We start from the raw sequence: 12,418 nt of genomic DNA on the forward strand, positions 1-12,418 counted from the left end.
GAGAGAGAGAGAGAGAGAGAGAGAGAGAGAGAAGGGAAAATCAATGGCTGTTTACTAGTTTATATTAATGATGGCTCTAAAAAAATAAATAAAAGCTAAACATAGCAAGTTCTTTCAAGTCAGAAGGATCCTTGAAGGAAGTACACAAGGGTCCACGTGAGGTTTCTGCTGAGGAAGTAGGGCTGATGCCAGGTTTACTTCCTTTCCAGAATGGGTACATAAGGGGTTCCCCCAGCAGAAGGAGGTATCATTCTCTCCTCTCCCGAGTCTCTCTCTTTACTGCACCTGAATCCTATCTACTGACACCATGGGTTGCTGTGGCTGTGGTGGCTGTGGCTGTGGTGGCTGTGGCTGTGGTGGCTGTGGCTGTGGTGGCTGTGGCTGTGGTGGCTGTGGCTGTGGTGGCTGTGGCTGTGGTGGCTGTGGCTGTGGAGGCTGTGGCTGTGGTTGTGGTGGCTGTGGCTGCTGTGGCTGCTGTGGCTGCTGCAAGCCTGTGGTCTGCTGCTGCCGCCGATGCTGCTGCAGCTCCTGTGGCTGTGGCTCCTGTGGCTGTGGCTGTGGGAAGGGATGTTGTCAGCAGAAGTGCTGCTGCTGTCAGCAGAAGTGTGGCTGCAAGAAGTGCTGCTGCTAGGCTTACTACATCCCTCAGGATCTCTCCTGCATACCCCTCGCCCATATCTGGACTTCTCCTGCAGATAGGTGAGTTGTGTCAGTCTATCTGTTCCTATTTGTCTGTAGGTCACAACTGTGACCTGAGTCTATCCATTTTGTAACAATTATAGAAATTAATATGCAGTCTTCTCCATAAATCACCACATTCTAATCACAACTGTAACAGAATGCAGTAAGTAGTTAATGATGTACCTTCTTAAATCGCCCGTTTTTATGTTCTGTTTTTACCTCTGCAAATCTTATCTGTGTACACAAAGCAGCTCCTGTCTCAATAAATTACACTAAACCAACCTCAAAGATTCATCTTTTTTGTGCCCCACCCCCTTTTACATTCTCTAAACTTCCCCGGACCCAAGAATTTTATCTCAGAAGATAAGGCAAATCAATTTGGGAAAGGGTAGCATTGGCTCCAAGGTGAGATAAATGGTTTGCAGCTGATAGCGGATGAATAGTCCCTTTGTGAATTGAGAGGGGAGGGACGTGAGGGTGGGAAACTTTGTCACTCTCAGCACTTCAATGTTATCAATGAGAACAAACCACAAACCTCTCACTTGACTGCAACCAAAAGCTGATTAGCTCACCTTCAAATACTGAAAACAGAGAAAGGGTTGTGGGAAATAAAGAAGTTTGCAACCCCATAAGAACGACAATACCAACCAACCAGAGCTCCCAGGGACTAAGCCACTATCCAAAGAGTACACATGGATGGACCCATGGCTCCAGCCTCTTATATAGCAGAGGATGGCCTTGTTGGGTATCAATGGGATTAGAGGCCCTTGGTCCTGCCAAGGCTTGATGCCCCAGTACAGGGTAATGTCAGGGTGGGAGACAGGAGGAGGTGGGTGGATGGGTGGGTGGAGGAGCACCCTTAGAGGACCAGGAGGAGGGGGGATGTGGGATAGGGGGTTTTTGGAGGGGAAACCAGGAAAGGATAACATTTGAAATGTAAATAAAATATATATAATAAAAAGAAGATCGCCCTCAAATGCTCATATGTAAAGCCTGATTTTGACGATCCTCATTTTGAAGGCTGCTTTCTGCCTACTCCTAGAGTCCTATAGCGTGCCAATCTTACTGTTCATGGTCTCACTGTTGAGATCACTCCAAGGATTCCTTGGGTCTTGTTGCCTTTCTTGTCCATGATCTCAGTAGTGCATTACATACTTCTCATGGACCATCATACTTTACAAAGTCTCTAGGTCATCTGATTCATCTACCCAAGATCTGGATGGTGAAGTTGGGCTATAGATAGCTCGGGTATCATGAAATTCCTAGCTGCCACTCTAAACCACAGGCCAATGTCAGTTATGATGTGAAATCAACAGTATAATAAAGAACCTCAAATCACAAACAGAGAGTGTCCGACCACACAAGGCAATATGTTCCTCAAATGCCTCTGTATTTAGTCTCCCCTCAGGCCTTACCCCATTTCTGTAGACTCCAGATTCTAGCTCTTTGGGGGATTCATATAACAACAGAATGAGAATGAATGGAGTTGGTTGGAGGAGGTGCCAGCAAGCAGTAGGTGGTCAGGCTGAACCAAGGCCATCCTGGCTCTTTCAGTATATTTCCCAGGAGGACATTTGTGCAACCCATCAAGGTCTATCTAGAGTGCCGTCTCGTAGCTCTAAGCAGAGCCTAGGCCAGAGTAGAAACTCACATGGGATATGGCACATGGAATGAACAGAATCAAAGGAAGAAGCGATTAGTGAACCAGTACTCCAAGATTAAAGTGATGCCCCTGGAAAGCTAGCTGTTGTTTCCAGGGGCTGTTAGGGTGGTGCTGATGGTGTGGGTGAATCTCCTGGCAGTAATATGACATATGGATTGGGTATCACCTGTGTTTGTCTGTCTCTGATGCCTTGTCCATTGATCTTCAGATTAGCCAAAACCATTTAGTTACTGTCAGCCTTCAGGATTTATTCTTGGACCCCGCCCATCTGACTCATTCTCTTTCCCTGTACCTATCTACTCTTGGAATTGCTTTTTTTTACACGGAGCCTGCTGTCTTCCAAGAGGGAGGATGGAAGGGAGAGAAGAAAAAGAAGAAGAAGAAGAAGAAGAAGAAGAAGAAGAAGAAGAAGAAGAAGAAGAAGAAGAAGAAGAAGAAGAAGAAGAAGAAGAAAAAGGAGGGAGGGAGGGAGGGAGGGAGGGAGAGAGAGAGAGAGAGAGAGAGAGAGAGAGAGAGAGAGAGAGATAGAGAGAGAGAGAGAGAGACTGTTCATGAGTTCATGTTCACTCATCTGACTCTAAGGCCACTGATTCTCATTTAGGACCTGAACCAGTCTTTTGCACAGCAATACTGACCAGAACTCTGGGACACACACATCCTTTTCTAGGACCCCAAACCAATTCCTTCCAGATGTTTGCTTTTCTTGTCCATTCCCTGGGAACAAAGTTGATCGTGGCCCATGGAAGTAGAAGAGGTGTGCTGTGCGGGTAGGGGGAGTTGGTGGGTTACGTGTTATGCTAACACCACTAAGTGTAGGCATAGATTTCTGAAGGACACATAGACTATTTTATTCTTAAGCCAGATCTCAGACATGGTCATGAGAGGACACAGAACAAAGGCTGAGGGTATATAGAAGGTCAGGAGAGTATAATAAGCCAATCTTATTATACTCACAGGTCCCTGAGAGATAAATCCACGCATGCTGACACGCGGATCACATGGTTGTGAGCTGCAAGGTAGGAAAGTCAGTCACACATGCGAGGAGCAGAGTGACTTCTAGACTCTCCCCAGTGAATCTTACAACAAAAAGTGGCAGCCGATTTTATTGGTGCCTCTAAGTCATACTAGGTCTCATTCAGGGATGGGCAGGAAGAGAAACTTGTGACCAGAAATTACTTTATTAATTTTATTAGGTACCTGACCAGACAACCTAGCAGGGATGCTCAAAATTTACAAGGCAGTGTAGCACTGCCATCGCATGGACATCAGACATGGTGTTGGTACCGGAACATCAGGACACAATTGTATACACAGGCAAAGTTTGAGTGAGTGCATGACACCAGCCAAGCGACCTGAATGAAGGATATATAAAGTCCCTGGGCTTTTGGAAATGTGCTCCCTCTGACTTGTCTGCTGAAATCCTAACTCCCAACACCTCAGAAAGTTCTACATCTTGTCAAGTTTACAAACAGGATGTAGATCATCATGGATTCATGGCACAAAATCTTTGCGGGGAGCATGGTGCAGTCCGTCGTCTCTGGCAGAGGGGTGGCCTCCCAGCATCTTCTTTGCTGCGACCAAGGACCAGCGGGCAAGGGAACGACCAGCATGGAGGGGCCGTGGACCCCCGCGAGTACAAAGCGGGAGACCTGGTCTTCGCCAAGATGAAGGGCTACCCACACTGGCACGCCAGGATTAATGAACGCCCAGAGGGTGCTGTGAAGCCTCCAGCAAACAACTACCCTATCTTTTTATTTTATTTTATTTTTTTGGTACCCACGAAACTGCATTTCTTGGTCCTAAAGACCTTTTTCCCATATAAGGAATACAAAGACATGTTTGGAAAGTCCAAAGGAAAGGATTTGGATTATCAGAAATTGAAAGTAATCCAGGAGTGGAATTTACTGGGTACCAGACAATTCAGCAACAGAGCTCTTCTGAAACTGAGGGAGAAGGTGGAAATACTGCAGACGAAAGCAGCGAGGAAGAAGACGATAGAGTAGAAGATGGAAAAGGCAAAAGAAAGAATGAAAAAGGAGGCTCAAAATGGAAAAAGTCCTACACTTCAAAGAAGTCTTCTAAACAGTCCCGGAAATCTCCAGGAGATGAAGATGATAAAGACTGCAAAGAAGAGAACAAAAGCAGCTCTGAAAGTGGAGATGCTGGCAACGACGCAAGAAACATGACTTCAGACTTGCAGAAAGCCGGTGAAGGGACCCAACTACCGTAGAGAATGCTGCACACTGAGAGGAACCACAAGGTTAACTGTTCAATTGTCTGATTCTTGGATTTGATATGAACCAACAGTCTTTGTTGTCACTGACAGAGCCCCAGTGTGTGTGTATTACAATCCTCTCTGTTCTGCTAAAGGGAAAGAGAGACATCTTAGCCTTTTTTAAAGGTTATTGGCTTAATTTAATGTTATTTGGTTGCATGAAGTTGCCCTTAACCACTAAGAATGATGAAGATTTTGCAGATTTCTCTGAGTCTAGGCTCCCTCTCCAAGGCAGTCCCAGTCATCAGCTTCCTGCCTCTACCCCAACATCATCAAATACTCAGATAAATAGTAATTCACATTTTTAGATGACTACTCAGCATAATACTTCAGGAAGGGGTTTTCTTTATAGCAGAACCCAAGAACCAACTCCTAGATACATACTGTTGATATATTGGAGATGAAATTAGAGTCATCTTTCAGTTTTAAGGCCATGTGTAAAGTTTAACCATATTGTACAATACCTATTCTGTATTAGAAATAGCTAGTTGAAACTTATACTTCTCAAGACTCATGTTCCTGTGTACACAAACTGAGTTTGTATGTGAATTTAGTGAGTCTTTTTATGTTCTATCAAAATAAAGCAAGGATTTATACTTCCCCCTCCCCCCAAAAAATCTTTGGCTTCCTATTTCTTATGGCCTTGGCATCTTCTTTCTCGCCCTGTCATACTTGGTGTTGTGGACCCATGATACTAGTCCCATAGTGACAGTGGACACATGTTGGTGGTGGACACATTCTGTAGGCAGAGCTGAGGTTCGGTGTGGTTTAGGCTGGAGACTGTAGAGGGATCTCCCGACTGCAATGTGGGTCAGCTAAAGTGTTCTCTCTGTGCTCACGAATACTTCCCTCAACATATAACCACACATATTCAATCACAGGATTAGGACAAAAGCTTTATGACCTCATTTTAATGTAATATTTTAAATTTTCTCTGAAAACAGGCAATAGGATTTCAGGAAACTTCCACTGTGACCAGAGCCAGTAAGTATGACCAGAGGTGAAGAAGTGGAGAAAGGGTGATCCTCTGTATCAAAAAGGGACAACAGAGATAATCTTCACAGAAGCTCTCCCATGTGAATGCAGTGAAATTGCTCTCCCATGTGGATGCAGTGAAATTTTGCAGGGGAGACTTAGGTGTGTTCCTATTGGAGAGATCTGTTTTCACCTGTACTCTAGGGCAGAGTGTTCAGCATCAGAAATTTGAGACCATGCTTTATATGTTGTACAATTTTAAATGGCAGGAGAGTGTGTTCTGTGGTGGCAAATTGAGCATTTTGATATTTTAGTGGAGAGAAGTAACTCTCGATCCAACTGGCTGAACAGTTGATGGTTTAAAGACATTTTTTTGTGATCTTCTCTGGCCAGCATTACCTGAAAACAACAAAAGAAAACAGAAGGATTTTGATCAGCCTTTGTAGGAAGAACAGCTTCCTCCCAACAGACCAACTGACCCTAATATCCTGCTGATCAGATTTTGAAAACTAATGTGTCCTTAGAAAACTAGAGAGGTTAGAGGAGCACTGCCAAAATTTCAAGTATATGTTATACATGAAGTTACAGAAAACAACACACACACACACACACACACACACACACACACACACACACACACCAAAAGAAAACAAAGCCTGCTGTTTGTCCTCCAGGCCAATGGTAAATGTCTTCATTAGCTAAAAATAGAAAGACATTGTATTACCTATATTTAAGTATTCAGTGTTTTTGATTTATATATGTATGTGTTTATACATGTGAGTATGTATGTGAGTGTATATGTGTGTGACACAGTGATTATGGGTGTGAGGGTGTGCATGAGAAAGAAAGAGAGAGAGAGAGAGAGAGAGAGAGAGAGAGAGAGAGAGAGAGAGAGAGAGAGTGTGTGTGTAAAACAGGGTTTTGGATGTATTCATAAAACTTAACTTTCACAATCTGAGGATGAGATGTCTTCTAGAGACTCAGGTAGTGAGGGTGTGGTCCCAATACAGGAGACATGGGCCATGTCTGAGGGTCTGATTTCATAAATGTGTTAATTCACTATCAATGATGGGCCACAAAGAATTGAGGGAAGCTTCTAGTTAGGCCTAGTTGAACATGTGAGTCCTTGTTTCCAACTGCTTGCCCTATTATGTGTTCTCTCTTTATACCCAATTACTAGGAGTGGTGTATCTTTGATCTATCATGTTTCCAGTGGTGCTGTTTTGCCTCTGTACAAGTAGTATGGAATGGGGTGAAGTAAGAATGAACTGAGAACTCTGAAACCATGAGCTTACATGTATGTCCCTCCTCTAAGTTGACCTACTTAGGAATTGTGTCTCAGTGACAGAAAGCTAAAAGACAATTTGTATCTGGTACTTCTTGGAAATGGAACTCCAATCAGAGGAGAAGCAGATCCGTGAGGAGTGTCAGGATGTTGACAGGATGACTGACTATTGTTGAGCACAGAGGAGAGAGAACTGGCCTGAGGGTTGTTGACCCTCTCTGCCACCTCTGGTGTCCACCGAAGGCTTTGGTAAGGATTTAGAGAATGTTTAGGAATGGGGATGCAGTCACACCAAAGAAGAGACAATAGAAACATTCAGTGGTTATTTGCATTTTATTAGAAAACAAAAATTATATTGGATAAGTACAAATAAATAAAAAGCATAGAGACAGGAAAGCAAGAGGGAAGAAACAGTCCTTTATCGGCAGAAACATCCAGAATAACTTGAGTCTCCATTCTGAAGGAGCACAGTGGGATGACTACTGCCGGGCTTGGCTATTTGTTACTGGAGAGCAAACAGCTCAGAAGGGATGTTGGAAATACCAAAGGAGAAATAAAGGAAACCAGAATCCAGAGGCAAAGCCATATGCCAGGAGACATGCAATGACAGGTAGGAGAAGGTAAAGCTGGTGTGGAGGTTTGAGGAAAGGATCTGGTTTCCTGGTGCCCATGACCCTGAAAGAGATCTGGTAGCCACATTAGCAGCAGCACTTCTTGCAGCCACACTTCTGCTGACAGCAGCAACATTTCTGCTGACAACATCCCTTCCCACAGCCACAGCCACAGGAGCTGCAGCAGCATCGGTGGCAGCAGCAGACCACAGGCTTGCAACAGCCACAGCAGCCACAGCAGCCGCAGCCACCACAGCCACAGCCACAGCCACCACAGCCACCACAGCCACAGCCACAGCCACCACAGCCACAGCCACCACAGCCACAGCCACCACAGCCACAGCCGCCACAGCCACAGCCGCCACAGCCACAGCTGCCACAGCCACAGCCACCACAGCCACAACAACCCATGGTGTCAGTAGAGAGGACTCAGGTACAGTGAGGAGAGAGACTCAGGAGAAGAGAGGAAGATGTGATGCTCCTCTTCCAGGGGGAACCCCTTAAGTACCATCTTGGAAAAGGGAAGGGGAAGGGGAAGAATGGAGGACACATGACCTGAGGTCACTTCCTTGTAGAGCAGCTGCTGTTTTCCTAGTGGGGTCACACAAAGTTCTGCCTTGTTTATATCCCATGCACTTCATGTGACATCACACACTTGCTATCAGTGACTTTTATTTTGTAAAACTGACTCACAAGCAAGAGTAGGTGGTGTTGGGGAGGGACACTCATCTTGAATGAACATACTACATCTTCCAGATTCACAGGGATGTGGACATCTCCTTGAGTGCATCCTTTCCATGGTCCTCTTCAGTGTGTGTCTCTCCATCAACTGCTTGAAATATCCCCAGTTTAATAGGAAGTCTCAATGTGAAGTCAAATTAGGAATATCCAAATAGAATTCTCCCCAATCCTTGAAATTATTTCTACATTACTATGATTTTCCCATTAACTGCCCAGTTAGTGCCTTGTGAGTTGGCCCACTCCCTATTTAATTAAAAAAGAGAAAGAGACTATAGAAAACCACATGATTCTCCTCTTTCTTAACTCATGAAACTATGTTAGTTCAGTTCTAGTACAATCATCCCTCCTTTCCTTCTCCTGGACTTACCCCCTTCCTGCTTCAGTTCACTGGCCTGAATTTAATTTTTGTAGGTAATGTTCCCTTGTATATCCTCTGGTGTAAGTCGTTCCCATTTGACAATGAAAACACAATCCAGTGCTCTTGACTCCATCTTTTGCCCTGGGGCCTCTTTTGGTGTCCCACTTTCACACTTCAAATGTTCCTCCTAGTTCCCAACACTCTACACAGATGCTCCAACACACTTTATTTGCCGATCTTCCTCTCTCTTTCTTCAGTGTCTACTCTCCCACTGGATTCACCAACAGCTTTACGTAGGACGACACATCTCAAGTTTTCCTCAAACCAAGCCATTATGAACCAACCAAGTATAAGGTGTGACCAATGAACACATCAATTAGCTCATGAAGCTTCCAACCTGAGATCCCCCAGTTCAGCTTTGCCAGTCCAGGAAACAGGCTCTGGCCAATGAGGCAATCCCACAAGAGCTGAGGAGATCTTCTGGGATCCCAATCACCATTGAGCTGTGCTCAAGCTCTCCGTGGTCACTGGCAATGCTTCTTTGGTGTTTACTTGGAGAAAAGTCTTTACCTGTGTTTCTGGTGCTTTGGTTTATATGGTTACACTCACCTTACTGGGGCCAAACCTGAAACCTCAGCAGAACCCTCAGCAAAGACCTTTATCTCATATCAGTATGTGCCTTCCATTCCTACTCTAGCTATGAACAACTCTCTTCTGATCCTGTTGAGCCTGCACTATGTCCAACCTGCTGACCTATGCACAGTTTCCTTAAACAGCTAAACAGTAAGAATAAGGTCTCAGGGAGAAAGAGCCCATGTGAGCATATTGGTAACTATGCAGCTTGGTTTATTATGAACTTAACACAAGTTGGAGTTATCACAGGGAAAGGAGTCTCCGTTCAGGAAATGCCTCTGTGAGATCCAGCTGTAAGGCATTTTATCAACAGTGATCTAGGGGGAAAGGCCCAGCCCATTGTGGTTGGGGCCATCTCTGGGCTGGTAGACCTGGGTTCTATAAGAAAGCATGCCGAGAAAGGCAAAAGAGGCAAGCCAGTAAATAACATCCCTTCGTGGCCTCTGCATCAGCTCCTGCTTCCTGACCTGCTTGAGTTCCAGTCCTGACTTCCTTTGGTGATGAACAGCAATGTGGAAGTGTAAGCTGAGTAAACCCTTTCCTCCCCAACTTGCTTCATGTTCATGATGTTTGTGCAGGAATAGAAACCCTGACTAGACAATGTCTTACCTGTAAATTAATATCCAGACAGAGAAAAAACTTTTTTGTTCCCCAAATCAAACCATAAAAAATCATTGTGTCATCAAAATGCATATTCCACAATGACTTTGTTTTGTTAAAAAAATTGTCATTAAGTACCCACTCTCTGTTAGATAAATCATACACTAATGTGTCATATGCAGAGGTGGGAATGGTGACTGCAGCCCAGGTGACACCATTGCTGGTAAATAGGACAGTGGTGTTTGCACTTGGCAGTGACCTTTGACTCTTTTTATTTTCTCCTTCCCACTCCACAGACTTCCTTTTCCTTTCAAACTCCCTGAAGGCAGGCATTAGGCCTCATCTTTACTTGTGAACATCATAGAAGTCCACATCCATGTGTACCAGGGACTCCCTGAAGATGCCTGTGGTTTACAAACCCAGCCCACGGCATCACAGAATGACAGATATACTTCCAACAGAATGAGGGGAGATGGAAGACCACACATTGCTTGCACACCATTTCGGGGTCCCTGGAGCCCAGAATTCTTCCCAGAATTGTTAGGTTGTTTGGATTCATACTGGAGTGTAGTTTAGGAAGCGCAAACATGACTGAAAAATGCAGAAGTCAAGGCTGTCTGGAAATAGAGGTAAATAATAGGTGGTGAGATTCTCACATGTATAGCAAGTCATGTGACAGTAAGGAAGTGGTCATGTGCTCCCTTCTGGAGTCCTCAGCATTGGTACTTAAGGGACTGCATCTGCAGGAGGAGCATCACACCTTCCTCTTCTCTTCTGATTCTCTCTCCTCACTTTACCTCAGTCCTCTCTACTAACACCATGGGTTGCTGTGGTTGTGGTGGCTGTGGCTGTTGTGGCTGTGGCTGTGGTGGCTGTGGCTGTGGTGGCTGTGGCTGTGGCTGTGGTGGCTGTGGCTGTGGTGGCTGTGGCTGTGGTGGCTGTGGCTGTGGTGGCTGTGGTGGCTGTGGCTGTGGTGGCTGTGGTTGTGGTAGCTGTGGCTGTGGTGGCTGTGGCTGTGGTGGCTGTGGTTGTGGTGGCTGCGGCTGCTGCGGCTGCTGTGGCTGCTGTGGCTGTGGCTCCTGTGGCTGTGGCTGTGGGAAGGGATGTTGTCAGCAGAAGTGCTGCTGTCAGCAGAAGTGTGGCTGCAAGAAGTGCTGCTGCTAACATGGCTGCTGGCCTCTGGTTTTGTGCTGAATGTAACTTATAGAGGTGAGCAGGTCTTTCTGTCTGTCTTTCTGTCTGTTCCTGTTGAGATTGTTAGTCACCAGCAGGAACCTAGTCTACTGTCATTGCCAGTGAAGTGTGGCATTTTTATAGTTGTTATTCTGACAACCCTTCCTAGGCACCAAGCAAATGAATGAATCCCTGGTCTCCCTTCTTACTTATTTTTCCATCATGTATGTGGCAGATGTAGTCTTGCTGTGACATGCTATGACATCCTACAGTTCCTGTAACTCTCACCAATGACCTGTTTTCTCATCGAATTAACATATCTGTAATCACAGAATTTCTCTTGCTTAATAAACTTCACTAAACTGTGCTCAAACTGTTGACTCCTGTGTCTCCTTTGCTTTCCGGTCCCTAATCTGTCTTTCCACAGGGAGAAATAAGTTCCATCTTGACAGACAGGACATTCTGGACAAAGAATTAGCAGAGGACTAGAGACGGGATGGATTATGGTGTACACAGACAGCCAGTGATGGCTGATCCTAGGGCAGATAGATCTACTGGATATTGGGGAGGAACAGGTCCTTGCAGAGTCATGGTTTCAAGCTCAGATTTCTCCTTTTGTTCCCATGTACTGGCCATGATCTGGGCAGCGTTGCTCTTTCAGGAGATCCCTGCCAGGACTTGCCACCTCTCCATGTGCCTGCAGCTGCTGTTGTAAACCATTGCAATGGTCATTCTCTAGGGTCAGCATGGTTGCATTTAGTTTGTCCTGGGAGATGGATGGTTCTAACTCTGGACTTGCCTGTGGATTGTTTGCAGAGAGAACAAACAGGTGAAAGGGGCTATTCTCTCTAAATGTACCTGGCACCTACCCATGGGTTTGGGGCCCAGAGGAATGACAAGAGGGTCACAGAAAAAGCCATCAGAATGTCTCCCATTTCCTACTCTGCTTTCTTATGAAACACAAATATGACAGGTAATCCTGTGTCACATGTCTCTTATACCATTATGTTCTCCCCACATGTGAGTTTCACACTGTACAGCAAAAAAAAAAATTATTTTCCTTAAAAATTCTTTATTTCATGTATGTGAGTACACTGTAGCTGTCTTCAGACACACCAGAGGAGGGCACCATATCCCATTACAGATGGTTGTGAGCCACCATGTGGTTGCTTTGAATTGAACTCAGGACTCTGGAAATGCAGTCAGTGCTCTTAACCACTAATCCATCACTCCAACCCAGGAAATATTTTTGTTAAGGTTGTTTGTATTGACCATTTTTGTCATGCAAGAAATATAGTAGCTATTGCAACAAGTGTGAATGAACACTTATGATACAGTGAGCCAAAATCAATCCAAGTTCTTTCTCTTTAAGTTGAATGTCTTGGATTCTTTTGTTCCAGTACTAGAAGATTAACTCTGCCAT

The 12,418-nt window shown here is 45.0% G+C and overlaps 3 protein-coding genes and 1 pseudogene across 4 annotated transcripts; 3 read left to right on the forward strand and 1 right to left on the reverse strand.

Moving 5' to 3' along the window:
- Positions 1–307: 307 nt before the first annotated feature.
- LOC308433404 (uncharacterized protein) lies at positions 308–631 on the forward strand (the record flags this gene model as incomplete). Its single annotated transcript, XM_080933446.1, has 1 exon — positions 308–631. One exon carries the CDS (start codon positions 308–310, stop codon positions 629–631), a length of 324 nt encoding a protein of 107 aa, XP_080789572.1.
- Positions 632–3,837: 3,206 nt separating this feature from the next.
- Positions 3,838–4,574, forward strand: LOC308433237 (hepatoma-derived growth factor-related protein 3-like; annotated as a pseudogene). The gene has a single exon. The product of its transcript is annotated as a hepatoma-derived growth factor-related protein 3-like (transcript).
- Positions 4,575–7,577: 3,003 nt separating this feature from the next.
- Positions 7,578–7,901, reverse strand: LOC308432928 (uncharacterized protein; the record flags this gene model as incomplete). The annotated part of the gene is made up of 1 exon (XM_080932814.1): positions 7,578–7,901. One exon carries the CDS (start codon positions 7,899–7,901, stop codon positions 7,578–7,580), a length of 324 nt encoding a protein of 107 aa, XP_080788940.1.
- A 2,740-nt stretch (positions 7,902–10,641) lies between these two features.
- LOC308433317 (uncharacterized protein) lies at positions 10,642–10,986 on the forward strand (the record flags this gene model as incomplete). Its single annotated transcript, XM_080933333.1, has 1 exon — positions 10,642–10,986. The coding sequence occupies one exon, from the start codon at positions 10,642–10,644 to the stop codon at positions 10,984–10,986; it is 345 nt and encodes a 114-aa protein (XP_080789459.1).
- Positions 10,987–12,418: the final 1,432 nt, after the last annotated feature.

Source organism: Micromys minutus, assembly GCF_963924665.1.
Source record: "Micromys minutus genome assembly, chromosome: 19".
In the NCBI taxonomy this organism is placed as follows: domain Eukaryota; kingdom Metazoa; phylum Chordata; class Mammalia; order Rodentia; family Muridae; genus Micromys; species Micromys minutus.